This window comes from Drosophila ficusphila, unplaced genomic scaffold, assembly GCF_018152265.1.
Source record: "Drosophila ficusphila isolate 14025-0441.05 unplaced genomic scaffold, ASM1815226v1 contig_220, whole genome shotgun sequence".
NCBI classification, from domain to species: Eukaryota; Metazoa; Arthropoda; class Insecta; order Diptera; family Drosophilidae; genus Drosophila; species Drosophila ficusphila.
In genome coordinates, this window is record NW_025064118.1 from 206433 (window position 1) to 230551 (window position 24119).

The window sequence follows — 24119 nt, forward strand, 5'->3', positions numbered from 1 at the left end:
GATGCAGTGCATCTTGGGTCGACTCCTCCTACTGGAGTCCACTCCCGGATGCAGTGGACCATGGGTCGACTCCTCCTAGGATGCACTGCATCATGACCTGACTTGGCATGAACTTAAAGGTGCCCGATCCCTTCCTGCATGTAGTGGACTCCAGAATGCAGGGCATCCAAACCGGAAAAGGTGAGTTGCAGTTTTTTTTTAATTATGTGATGACGTGGCTTTTGTAAAAAAAAATGCAGTTAATTAATTCAATTTTTTTTTATATTTTTTTCAGGTTTTTGGTTGTGTATTTGGATGATTGCAGAAAATAATTGGTGACACCATCCAACTTGTAACTTTAAGTTCGACATCAGGATGCACTGCACCAAGGTTATTACGCAGTGAGTACATCCTTTAGACAATAAATAATTAAGTTATATATTTTAAGAAATCATATATATTTTGACAAAGAAACTAAAAGCAACAGATCTGAAAGTTTTAAAGAACATGAAAGAAATTTTAAAAGTAAATTTTATCAAATATTGAACTTGAAGTACATGAAAATCAAACACAATTAATAATTGTAAACAAGTAGGGACATATAATATAAATATATATAGTAAGAATAGTTGTAAGAATGCGGTTACCGGAGATATATAGTATGCTGACACCACAAAAATGGACTGGACAACAGGCTGCAGGATCAATTATGAATGGCGTGATCTTCTATTGAACTCCACTCCAGGATGCAGTGCATCACCTCATTGGGGTATGTATTTTTTAAACAACCGATTTGTATAAAATAATTTAACTAATATTTTGGAATGCTTCTTTTCATACCAGGTGATGACTATACCTTTCTACTTGGAGTGTACTTCAAGATGCAGTGAATCAATAACCCAAAGAGGTAAATACCTTTTTACTAACAAATTTATTCTAACTATTACTATTTGTTACAAATTATTTATTATTTTTTTTTTCTTATTTAATTTCAGGGTAAAGTGTAAAGTGTACATGTTGCGGATAAAGTGGTTGCAGTGGTTATCTTATTGAACTCCACTCCAGGATGCAGTGCATCACCTCATTGGGGTATGTATTTTTTTAAACAATCGATTTGTATAAAATAATTAAACTAATACATATTTTCAAATTTTCTTTTCATTACAGGTGATGACTATTCCTTTCTTCTTGGAGTGAACTTCAAGATGCAGTGAATAAAAAACCCAAAGAGGTAAATACCTTTTTTACTAACAAAATAATTCTAACTATTATTATTTGTAACAAATTATTTATTATATTTTGTTTGTTTTTTTATTTAATTTCAGGGTAAAGTGTTAAGTGTAAATGTTGCGAATAAAGTGGTTGCGGTGATTATCTTACTTCAAGAAGACGAAAGATTGCAGTGCAGATCAAGGAGCTAACTGAGTAAGTACCAATCTGAAAAGATATATCATAATTATTTAAGTAGTTGTTACATTAAGTTGGAAAATGCTTAACTTGGGAAGTATTTGGGAGAGTTACTATCTATCTATTTAAATATAAACTGATTTAATTGGGCCGTGGTAAAGGCGGGATTTCTATTCGTTTTTCTTCGATATACTCTATATGCAGGGCCGGAGAAACAGTTTTGAGTGGGGAGATGACCTCACAAATTTTTGGCCATTTTATGCAGGTTTTACCAAAAAAAGGTGCGAAAAAAATGGAAAATCCGATTTTGCAAAAAACGTAAGGGAGGAAACCATAAAAATTTCAAAAAAAAATTTATTTTCTGAAATTTAAAAAAGCGAAAAGCCGTTAACTGTGTATAATATTTTAATGAAATTGTATATAGATAGATAGATAGAACTAGATATTAAAACCTTCGTGTTCCTTTCCACCGTTCTAAAATACACGCTATTTCACGAACGTTTTGTGACAGTCATAGTATTGATCGATAATTTCATGGTGTGTTGATATTTGTATATATTCAAGACAGTATACGCACGAAAGAAAGCGTTAGAGGCGTGAAAAAATCGACCATAACATAGGTAAGACAGAATATTATAATTAGTATTAGTATATTTTTTAGTATATATATTTGTTATGTTTTTGTTGATAGTTGCAATGGAGTCCTTGGATGAGCAACTAAAAGAGTTCTTGGTTTTAAAAGATGAGAAACATACTAGTTCGGCGTATGGATGCATCGACCATGGAAAAGTTTCAGAGTTGGTCGGAAAACTACGACAAAAACAATGCGAATCTCTGAATAAAAAAATTGCTCCATCTGTACCTCCAAAGCCGTCGAAGAAAAATTTCGAAATGCCGCAGGTACCTATGCACACCTTAACTTACGTACTAATGTATTAATTTACTTAAAAATATAGCTGGGAAACAAAGGAAACCTGTTCGAGTCAGATTTTTCCAAGTGTCCGATAGTTTTCAATTTAGTTACCCAAAACCTGACTTCCAGAACCCATAACTTTGTCAATTTCACTCTGATTCCAAAGAGGCATACCTCGAAACGTTTGTAATCGCATCCTTGGTACAACCCCATTCAAAATTTTCCATTTTCCGATGGTCGAAATCTTGACCCGCCCTCGGCCGACCCTATTTGGGAGATCAGCTCTCTTAGTTGGACCGCAGATCTCCTGCCTTGGGTGACTTCGCGATAGGTCAAGCCAACGCAGATCAACGCGCAACATATTGCTCCTGCAATTTGCACCATCTGATGTGACCGATAGTGGTTGACATTCTCCCCAAACCTTTTAAATATGTTTCAAGTTGCGCTCACTCAAACGGCGAAGGTATGGAAGGCTAAGGATGTTGTTCTATTGTGATGTTCATGTTGGGCGAATCGGCTACTCCTGGAGCCCTTTTCCGGGTTGTGTCATGATTGACAAATCGAGTTTCGTCAACGTAGGTAACGGGATGCAGATCGCTTTGCTAGATCTCGCAATGTCCGGTGCTTTCAGCGTGGAGCTCCTGGGCTCACGTCTTTTTAGCGCCAGCTGGCAAAATGTAGCCCCTGGTGTTATGGAGAAATTCTTTACCGTGTGGAATACCCCATTGCATTCCTCCACTATGTTACCTATTAGCCTGAGCTTCGTGTCAAGATACGATACGGAAATAATAGTGATTTTATTACAGACTGACTTGATTTTAGGAAGTTTGATAATTGAATGCAAAGTTTTAATGGATTGTAAGATCTTAACGGACGCAACAGACGATATGTCTGTTTTGCAAGTGCCATCGCGAGCATTAGGTTCTGCAATTCCATCATGATCATCCTATTCCGAGCATCCCTATTCCGTCGATTAAATCAAATAGTAGAAGAACACGTGGCAAGCACTGTCAACGTAAGAGAACAAATGATCTAATTGTTACAGTTAATTTCCAAAAGTTAACAGGACATTATTAACGGGAAGTGCGCAGGTGAAAATGTTTGTATTCCTGGAATACCAATGATTCCGACTGATCTTCCGTTTGACTTCAAACGATGGAACTTTCCAGTTCGCCATGCGTTCAGACCAAGAACAAAAAATGTGGTTTACCAAAGAGCACTTCAATGAAACTGATAATACACAGACACGTATAACGCTTCGATTCAGTATTTAATTTAGATAAATCAGTTATTATTGTTTAGAATAACATTTTACTATTAATATATATATTGGTTACAGGTTCCATCAAGTAAGCAGGTTTCTTGTTCACGGGAACCTCTATATTCCCAGCCCTTAATGGGAGTGGATAAGACAATAAATGGGCCAATTCCCCTTAGGAAGCCCGCCAGTACTGATTGGGAAAAGTCTGAAATTCAAATGAATAATAAAACCACATTGGACAATCCAGCAATACTAGAACAACAATTAGAAGCTCTGGCCTACCACAAACTTCAAATGGAAAAAAAAGGTCTTTTAGGAGTACAGAGCCAGCCTGAAAAATCTGCGATCAGCTTCTTAGAGACCATGCCTAACAATACAGAGAACTCGAAACTTTTCCCGAAGGATTCAAGAAATACCTATTTAAGCATTCATAAAGGTACGTAAACATTAATTAAGACATTCGAAAATGAACTAATAATAAATTTATGTAGATGTCAAACATTTTCGTCCTACCTTGAGTTCGCCTCAACAGATGCTTTCCGTCTGCACTAACTTATCTTTAGAGAACAATGTAGAGGACGACGTTCCGCCACCTCCTAGCCCCGAAAGCGCTGTGAGCTCTTCATATAGCGAGCTTCGACGAGCCTCGACTAGCGCCTTTAACAAACAAATTGATTCTGTGCAAAATAAAGAAGTACCAAGTTCTTTATTACAAATATATGCTAATCAGTATGCGCTGCGAAATAGTGCAACAATTAAGGTATAGAATACTTCTATAACGTCATTAAAAAAACTAAGCTGGGAATTTCCTTAAATTTTTTTTTTTTTACTTGTTGAGTTTTCTATTATTTTCAGATATTAATAATGCCTCAATGCCTTGGATTACATTTTTTTTAGCACGAATTCTCAAACCTTTTTCGCATTGTACAATGACAAAACTTTTTAATTGAGTTTGCAAAGGCTGTGGGCAGAAAAACACTTCAACCATTTGGACGTCCTTATCAGCTTTGTTAATTTTCCTTTTCGCGAAATGCAGAACTTGTATCTCTCTTTGTAGAGTGCGAAGACTTTTATCTTCGGCTCGAGAACTATTTTTTACCGATCAATAAACGACTTGAAATCAGTCTTCCAAACAAGTAATCACGTTATTCCGAGTTGGACGAAACAGTTTCAGTTAAAATCTGGTTTTGAATATCTTTTAGCGAGTTTATTGAGCTTCTGTGATTTGTCTGCAGCTTTTGGTGGTGCTTAGCTAACTAATTATCAAATGCTGGGCTTGTGTCAGAGGGCATGACCGGTCAGAGTCCTTCGACTACAAATTATTTAAATGTTTTGTAAAGAGAAGAGACTCTTCGTCGCTTCTTATTGATTAGTCTTCTGCATAAAGACTACCTTTTGACCAAGTTTCGGTTACAGTGCTTATCGTGGCGTCGTTCATTCCCTCCTATGGTGCCTATTCTCTGGCTTCCATTTACAACATTCAGCAGGACTATCAACATCTCTCTGTTCGTGATGATCTAATTATAATGGGCTCATCAAAAGTGAATATTATTACCAGAATTTTAGAATTAGTGTTGGTTAGTTCTGACATACAAATTTCTTCCCGGAACTCATAGAGTAAAAGGTAAACTGCATTTGTTGAAATAGAGTATATGTAGCACATACGACCCTGTAAAGTATATATATATACGTCTGTTCGTCCGTAGGAACGTCGAGATCTCGGAAATTAAAAATTTTTGAAAATTAAGTCAATCTATAAGTACGCCTGTCTGTGAACTATATGAGCTCTATATTTTATAATCATGCTCGTCAGAGTTTCGGAGGAATTTAGGAAAAGTAGTTAAGTGCCGAAAACCATAATATGTTCCATGTGTTTTTTATTACAGAGCTCTTCTACTTATGATTCCATATATGAGCCCATCAACCCTCGCCCTGCCGGAGATATGATGCCTCGAGAAAGTTGTAACCCATATGGTTCATACGCTAACGATAATATTATGCCAAGAACTTCTTCAAATTTGAGTATTATGAATCCCATCGAGGCAAGCAAGTCGTTATATGCTCTCGGTAAAGCAGATTGTTTCACAGAAAGCACTCAAAAAAATACAGGGCAAGGTCTAAGTAACTACATCTCAATAGCTCCTGAATCAATACAAGAACTTGAAAACTATGGTAAGTTAATAGTATATACAAATACGTTTCAATAAAAATGTTAATATTCTGTTTTTAGGTAGGTGCGTTAAATGCAAATCTCGTGTCCTTGGAGAAAGCAGTGGGTGTACGGCTATGGATCAAATATACCACATATCATGCTTTACATGCACGGAATGCCAAATTAACTTGCAGGGCAAACCATTTTATGCGTTAGAGAACAAGCCATATTGTGAATTTGATTATTTGCAAACACTTGAAAAATGCTCAGTTTGCATGGAGCCTATTTTGGAGAGAATTCTCAGAGCTACTGGCAAGCCCTACCATCCACAATGCTTCACATGCATTGTGTGTGGTAAAAGCCTAGATGGGTTACTATTTACAGTAGATGCCACTAATCAAAACTATTGCATTACAGATTTTCATAAGTAAGTAAATAAGTTGGTTGTTGCGGCCTTATACTAATTGTTTTAAATCGAAGAAAATTTGCTCCTCGGTGTTGTGTCTGCAAGCAACCAATTATGCCAGATCCAGGACAAGAAGAAACGATCAGAGTGGTGGCATTAGATCGAAGTTTTCATCTAGAGTGCTATAAATGCGAGGTAACCTTATATTTTTTGTTCTACAAAGCAAACAATACATGTTCTAACTTTTGAACATATTTATATTTATATTGAAATAATATTTATATTGAAAATATTTATTTGAAATAATAGGACTGCGGGCTCTTACTGTCATCAGAAGCTGAAGGACGCGGATGTTATCCCTTAGATGATCACGTTCTGTGCAAAAGCTGCAATGCCCAACGTGTTCAGGCCCTGACAAACCGCATGACATCGGAAACTTAATTAGCGAACAACACACATATTCTGCATATTAACTTTTTTTAATATTCAAATATGTATTTAAAGATAATCATGTAGTTTTAGAGTTTTGGTAAAAAAAAAACGCATAGCATCTTAGAATTTCATTAACATAACTATGGCGTCCTTTTTAAAGGGTAACGGGTTGGAAATATGTTATATGTTATACCCTTGCGGAGCAAAGGATATTAGAACTTCAGTCAGTGAAGGAGACACCTCAGCCCCCATCTTGCTGAACGGGCCGGATCGGCTGACTATATTGATTATACCATATATAAAAATCGAAATATATGTTGAAGACAATTTTTTGAAAAATTATATATTTACATCCTGAACCTTTTCCAAAAGGCTTGCTGAATACATGAGCTCATTGCAAATTTTCCAACAGCCAGATGGCTTGGTTGAGAAAGGACTCCCAATGTTAAGTAATTTGTCCACTTTAACTGCGGCTCCGTAACACTCTGAAACAAAGGGAGCAATGAGGTATTGATTTCAATCAAATCCGCTAGTTCATTAAATTGAGTTAGAAAAAAGAAGGCTGCCTTATGATGGTACCCCTTTCCTTGGGACCAAATGTATTTAAAACTATTTGGACATTGTGAATTTTTTTAAGTTTTCAGCTTCTCACAAAAAAAGGTAAACAAATTCAAATCAAACCAAAAAATATATATACTCTGCAAAATGGGTAAAAACACCAACAAGTCGAGGAATTTGGGACTTAACTAGTAGATGATTTTAGTGATAAGTTCGCAGCAAAAGTTTTCAAAAAGTAGTCACGCCCATAAAAGTTGTTTATCTGTCTAATGATATCACACAGTCTTTTTGTCTTGTGGTTCCTACCACAAAAAAAAATAACTTTTGTTTTCAACATATAGAACTTGGGGTGTTTCATTTAGTTTACCTAATAGCAAACATTGTAAGTATGTTTGTATGATAAATACAATAGTATTAATGGTTCGACATTTAACTTCAAGGGTATATATGTAAGCTTCCGCTTTCGAAGGCTATATTCCTTTCTTGTTGTCCTTTAACAACTTTTTTATTAGTACCAGTCATAGTAGAAACACCAAATATAAAATTAAATTTTACATCAGTTTTTGTTTTTAAATTCCTATTTTGTATACAGCCGGCCCTCAGTTCTTAAACGTTTTGTTTTATTGTTGTTTCTACTTTTTTTTCAAGAATAGGCAAGCGGGAAAAGCAAAGTAATATAGTTTTGTTAAAAAAACAAGATGATTATTTTATTTCAATGATTGCCAACCAGGTTAGCAAAGTGCGAATAGATTTATTGAAGTAATATAAATGCAATAGCATTTGTAAACAATCTATTAGAGCATTGTTGTTAAACATACTTCGTGCAACCAAATTATTGTCCAATGTTGAGATAGTTCGGGATACTGATACACGTTCATTTCAGTGCGCAGACTCCTGGGCATGGTCTACATCGAATAAGGCATTCGTGAGCATGAGTTTTTATCGAACGACAGTCTGAGAAAAGTCGGCAAAAAGCTTTTCGTTTCGGGACTTCATCGAATCAAACGCGACCGCAAAATCTTGTTAGTCAGTATTGAATTCGATTTTCAAGCAAACAGACGTTCTAAAAATTTCTATATCTGAGTCGAACGCGTCGTGTTCTCCCAGTTCGTTAAAAACATATATATATATATACTTATATATAGATATTTTTATGTGTATTTCGGAACTTTAATTTACCATATTGTCATTCCAAAAGATATCGAAAAATTCAGACATATCTCTTGGGATGCAAAATCGTTGAAAACATTGATTTTGGTGATTGCGTATATTGACAAATAAAATAGGTATACCATTGATAAAAATATTATTTACACATATGTATATATACATATACATTTATATATATATATATATACATTTTATATATATATATTAGATAGATATATATATATATATATATATGTGCATAAACACATATCTACACCAGTATATTAATCTTCAGATACAATTCTGGGTCAACAATGATTCAAAAAGATTCTTTTTCGATTTAATTTTTTATTTTTTATGTACATAATTGTGCACTACATACATAGGTATGTGTAGTAAAGCAATTTTGCGCATACAAAAGGGTGCACCAGGTTTAATTAAGTTAAAAAGTACATTCCTCCAAGCTTTGTAGGTCCTTTAGTCAACATTTGTATGTATCCATTTATGTGCATATGTGTGTACTCATACATTTACACAATAGCAATATTAAGTATTATTATATCTTTATATCAAAAGGTTATGCTTATCTTTATGTTAATAAAAAATTTATTTTATAATATATTCAGTCTTACGGCAGCCTTGTATATATACAATATTATCCGTTGTCCGTTGATAATAAAGCTCTTAAAGTTGCTGCAAATAGTTTTGTATCTGGCATAAAAACTCATATTTTTTGCAAAGGTAGATTATTTGCAACAAGTTTTACTAAATAAACAGGCATATCCTTGTAAAATGGGGAGGGGCGTTTTATCATTAAGCTCAATCAAAAAAAGCTCCAGTATATAAAGTCTCCAAAGGATACATATTTATGTACATGTCTGGCACTGTCCCCAGATACATTCTCCTAGGCAAGATTTTAAGATGAAGTGGAATATTATTATCAAGAAAACCCACCTGTCGCTTTTCTTCAAATTAAAGAAAATTATTAGAAGTTGTTACAATTTAATATGATTTTATCTACTCTTTGGTAAAAGAAAATGTTTTTAACCTATCAAGTGAGTTACTTAAGTAACCAAATAAAATACTTTTAAAAGAAAATAAATTAAAGTGACAAGTCGATAAAAAACTCATTTAAAACCATATCAGCATATGGCCTACGAGGTTTTTTTTTCTGAAAAAATCAACTTTTTTAATAATCGAAGCTATATACTTGAACTATACACCACATTAATTGTGTATTAGTGCTTCTAAGTGAGGTGAAATGTGAAATGTACATCTAAAACCTATATGAATTGCTGGCATTATCAGGCAGAATACTAATTCGGACCCTAACTAGTGCTCGAGAAACTGTTTGTAGGACCCTAACAGAAATAAATTGTTTGGAAGCGAACTATTCTCAGCTGAAGATTTGTATCGATTGGCACCAAAAGCTCAAAGCAGTGTCCGGTACAAGCAAACTCACATTTCTTTCAAGCTTCCCTTAAACCTTAAAAATTCATTTTTAAGCCCTGGACAACATAACCAGCATATTTGTTTTAGTTGCTTAGAATCGAGTTCAAAATGCAAGATGTTAACAAATAATGTATTATCTTATAGGAACAACTAACGGAACTTTTAAGCCATGAGTATATAGTGTATTGTGTTCTATTAAAATTAATACAATTCCAATCGCAACTGTACGTTCAGTAAAAAATCTTTTTGAATATGGTTTTACCAACAGTGTTTTTGGTATTGCAAAAAAACCACACATTTTGATATTTCATATTTTTTAAACATATATAAAGGGAAACTGTTTAATGAGCTGTAACATAAGAACACTTCACATACTTTAATTTATGGTCTTATTTTTTGCTTAAATTAACTGTTTTGTTATTTTAGTTTGAGAGTTTGGTTTATTTCCGCTGATGATAAAGCTTAAAAATTTAATAGATGCAAAATACCTGGATAGAATTTCAGTCCTTTTCGTGAGACATCCTTAGTTTTTTTTAGTACCATATTGCAAAACAGCGCCGACAAAATTTGTCCACCATCTACATATGTATGTTCAATTTAAGTTCCTGGTACGCTGATTGAAAAACATGTTTGCCATGCTAAAAAATTGAAACCTTCCAGTGTGATCCAGTTTTTCGATTTCCTCGGCAATGCATGTACTGTGGGTTGACTATTAATCATGTGTTTACGAAATTCAAATAAATTTGAAAACTTACAACAAAAAAAGGTGAAAACCAGAGACGTTAATGGCAATTCTTCCGCCATTTCCCATATAACTGGACAATCCTCCACAAATTATATGTACCTTCAGGCTATTCTTTGGAGTTAGTGATTACTTCCATCTATTTTGAGCGCCAAAACTTGAATCCTTCACAAACTACAAACGATTGTTTTAATCTTGTTTTTAGAACCTAACAAGTGTTCATCAGCTGTTCATTTCTTATTGTTGGCAAGGCCTTTCACTATTCTAGTATTTTTCTCGATCACCTGGTTTTTGTTATGAATATGTAACATGGTCCTACTATCAATCACCATATTTTTGTTTCAAATATTTAATAAACATATTTAACTAACGGGATTCAATATATACCTTTGATGCAGGATATATGTATATACATATGTAACAATTTGCTAACTGACTAGACCCGAAAAAACAAAAGAGAATATCTACACGGTAGTGTAAAATACGATATTCTGAATTTCCTTGATAAAATGAATTTGCCTGTGTGCAAAGAAATTAATTAATTAAATTACAAATGCACATTGTTGCTTATTTTTCTTTTTAAAAAAGTATATAAGAGGGTGTTGCCTTGGGAACTGAATCTCTGCAGTCAATTTAACAAAATTGTACGGGTTTTCTCAATTGCAAGTTCTTAAAAAAGTTTAATTTTAAATTCTGTTCATAAAGATTCAAAAGCCTAACCAACCTAACATTCTTGAAATTTTTCGTCTATCTGAGTACTGTACTGTATTAGGCTCAGATTTCATGATTTTCTTCCTTTGTCATCATTTATCATTTTCATGTAACATAAAATTTTAGTCTGTGGAAAAAATACCCAAATTAATAACTTCCATTATTTTAATTTTAACAGTTTAAATTTAATAGTTTGGTCCATCTAAATGTGTTCAAAAAATGTTTTTTTTTTTTTTTTATATATAATCATATATTTAACAATTTTTTTTAGCTTTTTTGTCCATTCTTTCCGTCAAAAACAGCTTTTTTGCTGGAAAAAAGTTGGCAGCACTGCTCTCTAGCATCTCTATGGAAGTTCGTGTAGAGCGGCGTCGGTTAACCAAATTCAGAAATAACTGGTATAAAAACTGTTTTGTTTATTATATTCAATAAAATTCAAGTTGCAAGTTATTTAAATGTAACAGCTGAGAAGATTTTGGTTTCTTAATGTGATTATCGTTAATGAAAGCTGGAAAACGCCGGCCTTAATTGCTATCTGGAATCCTTTTAAGTCCAAATATTGTGCACCTGTGAATGTTTGTCTTCTATTGATCGTAAACATAAGCAACATATATAAATGCATCCCAAATTTTAGTCACTTAAAGTCAAGACTTTGAGAAGCAGGAAAAAGATAGTCAGTGAGTTTGTATATTATAAGTTATAATTTATAACTATGCAACTAACATATGCAACTATGTACATATATTTGTACATAAAAATATAGGAACATTTCAGTACTGTACGGACACAACAGTACAGTAAGGACACAAACCTTACCTTTTACTAACTAAATTTTTATATATATATTTAATAAATTCAGAAAGAAGACGTTATAACTCCAAAGAAGCCACTTCTGCAGACTTGTTAAGGATTTACAGTCGCAATAGATTTTCTTAAGTGTGCCATCGCGATGGCTGCACCAGCAGCCTGTACGCGTTTTTCGGACAATTACGACATCAAAGAAGAGCTCGGAAAGTAAGTGAAAATAAACTGAAGAATACATTCAATATTATTAATAATTTTTTCTTATCGTAGAGGGGCATTCTCAATAGTAAAAAGATGTGTCCAAAAATCCACTGGATTTGAATTTGCTGCAAAAATTATAAATACAAAGAAATTGACCGCAAGAGGTAAGAAGCACAGCGTTATCTAGTATCTATTGTCATAAATTGTTGCATTGCATTAGTACATTGTGTATCACATCATGTGTTCACAAATTATTCAAAAAAATGTTTGTTTTTGGGAAGCCATTGCGTCCAAAATCAAAATTTTGACTATTCCTTCGGTCAGAGATATCTTCCTCACTACATAAAAATTTTAACTTTTAATATTTATACTATGTTTTTAAAGAAGGGTTTCAATGAAAATTTCCGTTGCTTATAACACATTTCTTTACTGCTGGTATACAAACCTATTAATTTTACTTTAAACCTAATCTTAAATACTTTCAAGACTTTCAAAAACTGGAACGGGAAGCAAGGATCTGCAGAAAACTACACCATCCTAATATAGGTATGTTATGATTTGCATTTTCAAAAGGTAGTATAAATAACCAATATAAAATATATTTCGAAAAATTAAAATAAATAAAATTTTTTTAAATATTAACTACAGTTTTTCTTGATGAATGAGTGGTTATCACTAAAAATTTCGAATCGGTTATAACTGAAAAAAACTCATTTTATTAGTATTTGGGATGTGCTAATCGTGAATGAGGCTTCACTCTGAATTGGGTCTGGTTGTAATAGAAAATAAAAATAAAAAAAAACTTTAAAATAGATATGTGTTCTACTCCAACAGTTGAACAAGTTAAAATACATACTTTATATATTATAAATATATATTATATGTATAAATTATAATATTTTAATAACTCAAGAATAAATATTAATAATATTACATAGAATTTATATATTATACTCTAATAGAAAAAATGATAACCTCGAGGTCCTACTAAAAATAATTTATTGTTGAACTTTTTTATTTCAGTTCGATTGCATGACAGTATACAGGAGGAAAACTATCACTACCTTGTTTTTGATCTGTAAGCAATAAAATTCATAAACGTTTTTCTAAAATATTACAGTTTTCTATTTTAAAAAATGTCTATGTTATGAATTTCTAACAAACGCTCATAAATGTTGCAATGACTTGACTATTGTTTATTGAGATTCATACTTCATCCTTTTCCCTCAGATTATTCATGCATATGTATGAATACAAAAATGAACACTTGTTAATGATAAATGAGTTTCTAAAGCTTTTGTTAATCAAAATAGTACATAAATTAAATTAAGCAACCATCCACAAAATTTTACGATCAATACAATACATACATTTGCAGTGTAACTGGTGGTGAACTTTTCGAAGATATTGTTGCACGCGAATTTTATTCAGAGGCTGATGCATCACATTGTATTCAACAAATATTGGAATCGGTCAATCACTGCCACCAAAATGGTGTGGTGCATCGAGATCTAAAACCAGAGAATTTACTATTAGCTAGTAAGGCAAAGGGTGCAGCAGTGAAACTCGCTGACTTTGGTCTAGCCATTGAAGTTCAAGGCGATCATCAGGCTTGGTTTGGATTTGCTGGCACTCCAGGATATCTGTCGCCAGAGGTATTGAAAAAGGAGCCTTATGGCAAATCAGTAGATATATGGGCATGTGGTAAGCAACTATAATTTTTGTACTAAGTGTATTTATTGCTTGACAATCTACTGTCAACTACTGAATTCAGCAACTAATTCAGTTTTTTTTTTCACAGGAGTTATTCTTTACATTCTTCTTGTCGGCTATCCACCATTCTGGGATGAAGATCAACACCGATTATACTCGCAGATTAAGGCAGGAGCTTATGATGTAAGATATTTTAAAAGATTTATCTAGGTGTATTATTTTTCAAAAAGTTTTTATTTCAATATTATTTTAGTACCCATCACCAGAATGGGATACGGTCACACCAGAAGCGAAAAACCTTATTAATCAAATGCTAACGGTAAATCCAAATAAACGAATAACAGCTTCCGAGGCTTTAAAACACCCATGGATTTGTGTAAGTTGAGACAAAAAATTAAGTAATTACAAAAGAAAATATGGAATATATTATATATATATAAAATATATATATTATACCCGTACTTGCAGCAAAGAGAACGTGTTGCTTCCGTTGTGCACCGCCAAGAAACCGTAGACTGTCTGAAGAAGTTTAATGCACGCCGCAAACTAAAGGGAGCAATACTTACGACAATGTTGGCCACCAGAAATTTTTCGAGTAAGTAATATTTAGAAGAAAAAAATCTTTAAAAAAAAATAATAATAAAATAAAAATTCGGCCTGCCGAAGCTAGCTTCCTTTCTTGTTTTTATTTATTTTTTGTTTAATTTGATGTCTTTCCGTTTTTTAAAGGACTTGTTTTACATATTAATCTAGACTACAGTATATACAATGACGGTTTTGATCAAAAGCCTATAAAACGAGTTAAAGGAAATGTTAATATGTATAAATATTGATTTAGTAATAAAGCCTTTTGTATTTTTAATGAAAATCTACTTTTGTATTTTACAGGCAGAAGTATGATTACCAAAAAAGGCGATGGATCTCAAGTTAAGGAGTCTACTGATTCTTCAAGTACCACCCTTGAAGACGATGATATAAAAGGTAAATATTTGAATTAATAATAGATTTCACATTTGGTATTATAGTAAACTAATATAGTTTAAATTTCGCCAATTTGAATATCTTTGCTCGAGACTAATTATAAGACAGGGACCATGTCCAACCGCCTAAGCCTTTCACCAAGACATAGAACTGGGCTATTTTAGTATTTAAAGTATTGTAATCAATTCGTAAAGATACATTTTCATTATTTTACATGAAGCTTATAAGAGGACGAAAGTCATGAATTTTATTAAAACTTCTAACTTTGGTAGTTGGGCAAAAATGGAGTTATTTACGTTCTGTTATTCGTTTAATTTTTTTTTGTGTTCCAAAAAAAACACATTTTTTTCTTATGCTTGCATGTCTTTTTTAAATATGTCATCCACACTTAATTTTAAATAAGTAAGTTCAGAAATACAAATAAAATTTTTTATTTTTCTCCACATATACTAAGGACAACAGTTTATTAAAGCATCTTTAATATCTTTAAGCAAAATTTTAATTTTGTAAATGTTTTAGAATTCAACATTTTGATTTACCTTTGATACATTTTTCTATTTTTATTCCTTTTATAAAAGTTAAATTCATGTACTGTTGCACGATTTCTGTTATCAATATGATTCTATAAATACCAAAATGAATTGGTTACTAAAATACACCTAAGAATAGGTTAATTTTCATAGCTAAAAAATATTTTACATAAACTGGGATTTTACTTTGTTAGAGAAATGTTAAAAATTCAGGGCCTAGCGTTTTTTATACTCTTGCAAAGGGGTTCAGTCAGAAGTTTGCAACCCTTTCCAAGGGTATAATTAAAAATTAATGTTAAAATTGTTTTTTATCACAAAAGCATGATTTTGAGGATATTAAATTTACAAACTACGAACTAGGAGAGTCAACTAAATTATTGAAAATATAGCAGCACTGCTTTTATCGTACGGCAACGATTTTTGAAACATAGGATATCTCGGCTATCGATTTTTGAATTACGAATTCATATTTCATTAAAATCGGGAGACTAGATATAGTCTGTATGATAATACAGCTGACATTACATCAACCTGAAAAACTTTAAAAGAGAATAGTCGTTTTAGTCGCCCCTAAAATAATAAATATGTACTTCAAAATTGGACATGGATAATTAATGGTAGGGATTAAAATAAGTCTGACGTTTTAAAGAACTTTTAACAGCATGGGTATATTAGCTTTGGATCGCCGCAGCTAGCTTTCTTTCCCTTTTTTATTTTGATTTAACTTAACCACGGCTACTTTAAAGATCCCTAAGAATAACACAATATTGTGTTTTATTTAAATCATTTTAATCAAAAACCAAACTGAGTAGGAAACCAGTAGGAACTAATGGAACATTTGCATTTTTAAACAAGACATTTTTGTAAATTTTGTTTTTATTTCTCCTAGAAGATAAAAAAGGAATCGTTGATCGCAGTACCACAGTCATTTCAAAAGAGCCTGAAGGTAAATGTCAAAATGCATTTTTTTGTTGGTACAACCAGGTTTATTGTTTGCTTAGTTCTATAAGAAGCATTACATACCAACATATTTCACACATTTTCACCATCATGACCTTTTTCCGATAAAAAGCTCGGCAGCCAGCCAAATTATTTACTATAAACTTAATTGCGTATGTCTTTTTATATGTAGAACCAAGTTTTCTTGCCAGCGTGCAACCCTAAACGATATTAAAAAATCAACTTCTTCTTTAAAAGTTTGCTTTTGTTTTCCAAAAGTTTTATTTTGATCTTTATTTCAGCTTTGAGTCTTCTGCATTTGGATTGAAACTTGAATGCAACAATATATCATAATGATATAATCCTAGGTATAAGGAACTTAAGTATGTGTAATACAATTTTATAAGTCGTTTTTTGAGTCAGCCGAGTAGTAAACAGTTAATAATGTAGTTATATTATGAAAACCATTTTAAATCAAGGGAACAGTAAAACAATTTTGTACAACTAAAGGGAAAACTTTTTAAAACTGAAAAAGGATTAAGTCCTTTTGGATTTTTTAAACGTTTAGCTAAACTCTTTGCATAAATAGGCTTCGGAGATTCTTATTTTTACATTTTGAGTTATATTTATCTAAAAAATATTTATCTAAAAAAATCATATGGGATTATTATTAACATTTACGGTCATCTATTTAAGATTCCACGTATTTTTTTAGTCTAATAACGGAAACTTAAATCCCTAAAACCACAAACCGAAAATATGATATATAGATCCATATCGCTGTTACCGCTATATTATTAACTTATTTGTACTTAAACAGATCTTTAGAAAACCACATTTTTTTTTTCTACTTTGACGTATTTGACTAACCGTGTGGATCAACTTGCGATAGCAACCTTTGCAAAATATCTAAATTACTATTTTTATAAATAAAATCCCAACAACAGTTTATATTTTAGAATGATGTACATATATCACAATTTATGAATAGAAAAAGATCGTTTACTGTACAAGATATGTGACGTCACAATGTAGCTGCTATATAAATTATACGACCGATATAGTGAAAAACATTAATTTAAAAATCTCTTGAACAGAAATGCCTTCGAATATAGCTTGAAATATATACATTTTTAATACAAACTAATTTTTTTTAGTTTAACTAAATAAAAAAACCTACTAAGAGCTAAGGGCAACAGTAGAAAAACTAATTTTAAAAATATGTATAATGTCTTGTCGTTTAATAAATTATACTTATAATTGTTATACAAAATGAGATACATCCTCAATCCGGGACTATAATATGTTTGTTTCGTAGCATTGTTTTTTACTATGTATGTGCGCATGTATCTAAAGGACCTTCACTTTTACAAAATACAAATATATGGAGAATTACCTGCTAAGGGATCAGAAATTGTTGTAATTTTAATTTTATATACATATAACACTGGTTATAGCATTGCAGAGGGTTTCATAATTTTTTTTTTTTATTTTGACATGCCAGTCTGTTCGTCTGTCTGATATTACGGAAACTAGTCTCTCAGTTTATAACTAGCTAAGTCCCTAGTATATAAACCTAAAGACTGGGATCGGACGACTATGTAATATAGCTGTAATAGGAAAGACCTACAATCTATATAAAGAATTTAAATATCTAAATATAAGAAACTTTACAAAATTTGGAATGCACGCTTCCACGCTATAAGCCGCAAAACTCTAAAACTCTGGCAACTCTAAAATACACACGGACTACTGTAATTACATTAACGTTTTATTCTATTTACGATGTTATTTTAACTGTACATTAACGTTTCTGCAGACTTGTTCGTAAAAACAGAAATAATTTTCACAAAAGTTAGCCTATCTTTATTTAAAACAAAACTACAAAGCTTTATGTTGCTCTATCCAGTTTTTATTATTTGTAATAAAAAAAGAAGCAGGTTTTCCAGTACTCTTAAAACCTCCTTCGCACTTTCCCGCTGGGTACATGCGGTTGGCACACACACATGCGTATCGTTTTCTTAATTTTAAGATAACGGGATTACAAAAGCTAGTCCTTGTGGGACCTAGCAATTGTAAAAGAGAGAGAGAGAGATATGTATTAACACACATAATTTACAATGCTGTTTTTTTTTTGCATTTAAGAAGTGTAATTGATACAAAAAAAAAAATGGTTTCAGTCCTGCTGTAAGGCTAATATATAGAAAACTGCTTTCCGCTAAGGATTGCATAATACTAATATAAGTAGGATTCAGGGTCCTTAAGGTAAATAGGAAATTAAATGTCCGCTCCAAAATAATTCAAGGGAACAAACAAACAAACTTCTTGGTAAGTATGTATGTAGGTCATTCTTCTTTTTCCCAAATCCCAAATTTTTTAAAGTCGTGTTCTATTTTTTTTTTTGGGGTTCTTTTATATAAAATGGACACGTGGGTGTGCAATGGCTGCATATGTTGCATTCTTTGAAAGAGCTTTCCTACATATTGTAAAGGCAGCCCTATTTCATCTTTTTATATTTACTTCGCTCATAAACATTTCTTGCACACTTGGCAGGCTTCAAACATGCATCCCGTTTTCTTAAAAAATAGAAAATAGTTTTCATTAATCACATCACAAAGACCCTTGATGATTATTTAATCAAAAACTTGATTTGTTTAAAGCATTGATTTGTAAGCAAATTCAAAATGTGCGTTTTAGATTTAAGGATACTGTGTCCTGCAAAAACTTGCCAGCAAATTACAGGGAACTCGCAGTGCTCGTCAGGTATGTATGTATGCCAAAAAAAGTTTTCAGTTTTAAGAGAAAAAATTGGTCGAGGTTTTGTATAGACAATTTAAACTACTCAGAGTAAATGGTCTAAAAGTGATTGATGCAGTCATAATTCATTTTCGCTAATAGAATCTTTAATAAAATGGAAACCTAAACATAAACACACACCAAAAATAATCTGTTTTTGTAAATTACCAACTCAAAGTCGTACTTTTACTTGTATAAATGCATGCTGAACATTTTAAAAACATATGCAACAAGCTAAATATGCAAGTTACTAGCACTTTTCTCATGAGTATCACTTCAAGAAATCCCTTACTTTACTTTTCATTTTGACACTCCCTTTACATTTTTTTTTTTTTAAATAAGTATGCATATATTTCTTTAGAAATCGAACGAAACCTATTTTTACAACTAAGTCTTCTAAATAAGAACGTTAAGATTGGTAAAGTACATGAGATCTGACAATCATTTCTTATAATATGTATAAATGTTAAAAAATTGATCAAAAAGTTTCCTGTCTGGGTAAAAACGAATCTTTTTTGACCTACATATATCTACTATACCAGTTTCCAGTCAAATATCAGTTACTGAAACGAACAATTAGATTAGGCATCGCAAGTTAGTATTTACCTCCTAAAGATTCCATGATTTTGAAGTTCCTTTAAATAATGGGGCGGATTGTGTATGTAAAAGTGGTCGCTGCAAATTTTTAAAAACTAATTTTGCTGCGAATTAATACTACAGATGTTTTTTGGGCGAGGAAATTGCTTAATGAAGCTTTTATAGTTTTCAAGATACCGACGTTATTTAGGACAAAGCTTTTTTTATTTTTCTGTTTTTCTGCTGCGTACAAATAGGGGAATCTACATTTTTATTCCAAAATTTTAGCTCTTAGGGTTCTTAAGATCTCAGCAAAAATGGTTAGATCGAATAATCTGAGGAATTCGTCAAGTTTTGTTACAAAGTTTTTAAAAAAAACAACATAACCCTTTACTAAACGGAAATACAAATAAAAATTAAAAACAATCACTCAAATTTTTTTTAATTCTTAAGAGGTTGCGGCTAAAAAGAACAAACAATAAATGTCCTCGTAATTCAATGTTTTTCATAGTACACAGCTGCTTAGTATTACTAAAACTCAAGTTTGTAGTTCTCAACAAATGGTTAAATTTCGAGTTTAGTACCTGAATGCATAACAACATCGAAGCTATGATGAACAAGAAAGAAAGCTAGCTTCGGCAAGCCGAAGCTTTTATACCCTTATATTGAGAAAAAAGTTTCATAAAAATCGGACAACTATATACTATAGCTGCCATAGGAAAAACCGAAAAATCTATATAGAATTAACGGATAAACAAGAAAGGAAGCTAGCTTCGGCAAGCCGAAGCTTATATACCCTTGCAGTCATCAAATATTTCGAACAGAATACACAAAGGCTAAACAACATCGAAGCTACGACGACTTTTCTATTAATTTTCCATATTTTTGACTATTGTTCATATGGCATCTATATGACATAGTCGTCCGAATTCGATGCAATTTTATTTGTTATTCAAGAGTCGTTAGAAAACTCTATATTCCAAAAATCATGATTTTCTGATGAGAAATAACGATGTTATCATTTTATTTCCGTTGATTCTATATAGATTTTTCGATCTTTCCTATGGCAGCTATATGATATAGTTGTCCGATTTTTATGAAATTTTTTTTATAAATCAAGGCTAGTTAAAAAACTTGATACTCAAAAAATCATGCTAATGGGATAAAAAACAACGATGCTATCAATTTATTTCCATTAATTCTATATATATTTTTCGATCTCTCCTATGGCAGCTATATGATAGAGTTATCCGATTTTGTTCAAATTTAATCCGAAATTCAATAACAGTTAGAAAACGCCATCTTGAAGAATTCAAGTCGATTTGATGAAAAACAACGGAGTGAGAATTTTTCATTTCATTCCCTCGTATGGGAGCTATCCGATATAGTCGGCCGATCCGGCCCATTCCGACTTATATACTGCGTGCAATAACTACACAACTTTTGAGAAAGTTTCAGCAAGATAGCTTCAAAACTGAGAGACTAGTTTACATAGAAACAGACAGACGGACAGACGGACAGACGGACAGACGGACCGACGGACCGACGGACAGACGGACAGACGGACAGACGTACAAACGGATTTCGATTCAGAACGTCATGCTGATCAAAAATATATATACTTTATAGGGTCTGAGGTGCCTCCTTCACTGCGTTGCAAACTTCTGACTGAAATTATAATACCCTTTGCTCTGCAAGGGTATAAAAATGATAACATCGTTGTTTTCCATCAGAAAAGCTAAATTTTTAAAATATGTGTAGAGTTTTCTCATGACTTTTGAATTTCAAATACAATTCGGACGACCATATTATATTCGATAACTGCAAGGGTATATAAGCTTCGGCTTGCCGAAGCTAGCGTTTTACTTGTTTTTTTGTCGTTGATTTTTATTGTTATTCTATAACTTCCATATAGTTTGTTGGTCGTTTAATAGTAGTAAATCATTATAGTCTTAAAAAGTTTCGTATTTAATTGTAAGTGCCTAAATAAATTTTTCATATTATACATTTTTCGGGTTTGAAACCCTATACGTTTTTAATAAACAGCATTGGGTTGTCTTAGGAAAGTATATTTAAGTGGTTAACTGCCCTTTTCCCATTGCAAGGCTATTATGCTCATTAGCCCTAATGAAGACAGCAAATTTCATCTTCTTTTATAAAGATGTCTTAAATGATTACACACTAAATAAACTAAATACACGTTTTTCTATCAGCAGCTAGACGACAAGAAATAATAAAGATTACTGAGCAGTTAATAGAAGCGATTAACAGTGGCGACTTTGACGGATACACGTAAGTTTAAAATATAATATAAATAAATAAGATTCTGAACTAGAATATTTGCTAATAGTATGCTAAATATGCTAAAATTACAGTATTATTAATACACTTTTACAATTTTTTTTAGCAAAATATGTGATCCGCACCTAACTGCCTTTGAGCCAGAAGCATTAGGGAACCTTGTTGAAGGAATTGATTTTCACAAGTTCTACTTCGAAAATGGTGAGCGTTAATCTACTCTAATGTATTCCAAAACATCAATTTAATTACCTGCAATTTTAGTCCTTGGTAAGAACTGCAAAGCCATTAATACAACCATATTAAATCCTCATGTGCACTTATTGGGCGAAGAATCCGCTTGCATTGCCTATGTCAGACTTACACAATATATTGATAAGTAAGTATGGAGAACTTTACCGTTAGAAGGCGATGCCCAACTCTCCAACACTGCTTAAAATTGTTTTCTCTGAATTTGCAGGCAAGGACACGCACACACCCATCAATCTGAGGAAACTCGCGTCTGGCATAAACGCGACAACAAATGGCAGAATGTGCACTTCCATCGAAGTGCATCTGCTAAGATAAGCGGAGCCACCACATTCGATTTTATACCACAAAAGTAGTGGCCGTCAGTCAATGGGATATAAACTGTCATTATGCACATGTAAATGAAAGTGCTATATTCATATTTAGTGGGCGAAAAAATCTTTTTGCAAATAAAGTTGTTAGTGCGAATTTCAGATTTTCTTGGTTTTTTATTAAGTGTTTTATGTCCCCAGATATTCTTTGTTAAAATATACAATAAAAAATAAAAAGCGTATACCGCATTTCAGATATCCAACAGATATAAAACACTATAAATTACAAAGAGTAACACACAAAAATAAAACAATTTAAATAATATTGGTACGTGGAATATTTGATGTCGTACCAATCCATAAGATTGTACATTTTAAATGTTGTCAAGAGAAAGAAAAAAAGAGATTATTATTTAACCTTTATTGATACGAATCTTAAAATTAAATTTGAATCCTTGTATCTAATGGAATACAAAAGATAAAATTCCAAACACTTTACTTAATATTCTCACAATAATTGCAAAAAATTTAAAGCATGTATAACCTACTAGGATACGAATAATCATTGGTTTGTGAAGTCCTTGAAGCTTGTTCTCGTTCGTAAAACAATTCACACATAAAAAAGCTTACTAAATTGTGTGGATACATGCAAATACAAAATACTCAAGTTAGCATTAACGAACTAACTGTAAAGCATTAGGTAATTACAATGTAGCATTTAAAATTTTCGAAAGATTAAGTATTTATAATCCAAGTAAAAAATTAGCTAATTGAATTTTTAAAAATTAAGCTGAATTAATTGAGAGTGTGGGAATACAAAAAAAAAAAATGGTAGATGAAAACTATATACATCTACTTTGCCGCTCTGTCTACATATACTCTCTTAAAGGTATATACAGGTGTCCCAAGAATAGGATTTTGACTGTGCAAGCAAATATATTAACATTATTAATATATTAAATTTAATAATGTTACAAGCAAAAATTGTAACAGTGCTACATCCAACTACAACCGCGTTTTATATTTATTGTGGGTGCCACATTAAAATCAAACACAAAGAAATTGACAAAAATGACAACGCTAAAAAACTTATAAGTTTTTTTAAAATTTATATTTAAATAACTTGTCATACAATAACGTTGGAGTATTTGTTCTAGTTATTTAAAGTGGTTTAGGCGGTGGCACAGTCAAAATAATGCTTGGGATATATGTACCTAAAAATAACTTACTAAATGTGTGCAATCAAATACGCAACATAATGGTTATATATATATACACATTATATCAAACTATTTCCGCTATAATTTTGTATACTTTATTTTTAAGCATTCTATTAAAAATAGCCATTTTGCAATGCAAAGGTAATAAAAACAAAATCGAAAATTATTCATCCCTTAATAAAAGGCACAAGTAATAAACAGCAGTTCTCGTTATTTTCCTCTTTACAAAAATTATATAAATTAAAGGTTTTTAGGTTAAGCCGCTTATAAATAAATAATCTTATGTATGTCTTAACTCCATATCCGTTTTTCTAAGCATAAATGCAAAAATCTATTGTG

The 24119-nt window shown here is 32.0% G+C and overlaps 2 protein-coding genes and 1 long non-coding RNA gene across 12 annotated transcripts; 2 read left to right on the plus strand and 1 right to left on the minus strand.

Annotated features, from left to right (window-relative positions):
• Positions 1 to 1366: 1366 nt before the first annotated feature.
• Positions 1367 to 10685, minus strand: LOC108095015. The gene is made up of 3 exons (XR_001771589.2): positions 10465 to 10685; positions 10198 to 10407; positions 1367 to 1416 (listed from the first exon to the last, which is right to left on the minus strand). It is a non-coding gene; the product is annotated as an uncharacterized LOC108095015 (long non-coding RNA).
• On the plus strand, positions 1898 to 6690 carry LOC108095013 (lipoma-preferred partner). Of its 2 annotated transcripts, XM_017195856.1 has the most exons (8): positions 1898 to 2006; positions 2078 to 2286; positions 3639 to 3996; positions 4052 to 4320; positions 5447 to 5732; positions 5791 to 6139; positions 6193 to 6313; positions 6428 to 6690. In XM_017195856.1, the coding sequence occupies exons 2-8, from the start codon at positions 2083 to 2085 to the stop codon at positions 6557 to 6559; spliced, it is 1719 nt and encodes a 572-aa protein (XP_017051345.1). In that variant the 5' UTR covers positions 1898 to 2006; positions 2078 to 2082; the 3' UTR covers positions 6560 to 6690. The 2 variants fall into 2 exon arrangements, with proteins under 2 accessions (XP_017051345.1, XP_017051347.1); XM_017195858.2 differs by lacking the exons at positions 4052 to 4320; positions 5791 to 6139; positions 6193 to 6313; positions 6428 to 6690 and having other exon boundaries at positions 5447 to 5550.
• On the plus strand, positions 8147 to 22722 carry LOC108095014 (calcium/calmodulin-dependent protein kinase type II alpha chain). Of its 9 annotated transcripts, none has more exons than XM_017195859.2 (16): positions 8149 to 8394; positions 12022 to 12176; positions 12237 to 12331; positions 12654 to 12713; positions 13191 to 13245; positions 13546 to 13871; positions 13969 to 14063; positions 14134 to 14256; positions 14349 to 14475; positions 14769 to 14861; positions 16281 to 16337; positions 19028 to 19093; positions 21916 to 21994; positions 22110 to 22204; positions 22265 to 22379; positions 22461 to 22722. In XM_017195859.2, exons 2-16 carry the CDS (start codon positions 12112 to 12114, stop codon positions 22603 to 22605), a joined length of 1596 nt encoding a protein of 531 aa, XP_017051348.1. In that variant the 5' UTR covers positions 8149 to 8394; positions 12022 to 12111; the 3' UTR covers positions 22606 to 22722. The 9 variants fall into 9 exon arrangements, with proteins under 9 accessions (XP_017051363.1, XP_017051364.1, XP_017051348.1 ...); XM_017195863.2 differs by having other exon boundaries at positions 21919 to 21994; XM_017195867.2 differs by lacking the exon at positions 16281 to 16337 and having other exon boundaries at positions 21919 to 21994.
• Positions 22723 to 24119: the final 1397 nt, after the last annotated feature.

Coding starts and splice junctions, on each gene's coding strand:
- LOC108095013 (XM_017195856.1), top strand. CDS start 2,083: ATGGAGTCCTTGGATGAGCAACTAAAAGAGTTCTTGGTTTTAAAAGAT. Junction 2,287..3,638: donor AAAATTTCGAAATGCCGCAG/GTACCTATGCAC, acceptor TATTGGTTACAG/GTTCCATCAAGTAAGCAGGT. Junction 6,314..6,427: donor TAGAGTGCTATAAATGCGAG/GTAACCTTATAT, acceptor TTGAAATAATAG/GACTGCGGGCTCTTACTGTC.
- LOC108095014 (XM_017195859.2), top strand. CDS start 12,112: ATGGCTGCACCAGCAGCCTGTACGCGTTTTTCGGACAATTACGACATC. Junction 14,257..14,348: donor TAAAACACCCATGGATTTGT/GTAAGTTGAGAC, acceptor CCGTACTTGCAG/CAAAGAGAACGTGTTGCTTC. Junction 19,094..21,915: donor GAACTCGCAGTGCTCGTCAG/GTATGTATGTAT, acceptor TTTTTCTATCAG/CAGCTAGACGACAAGAAATA.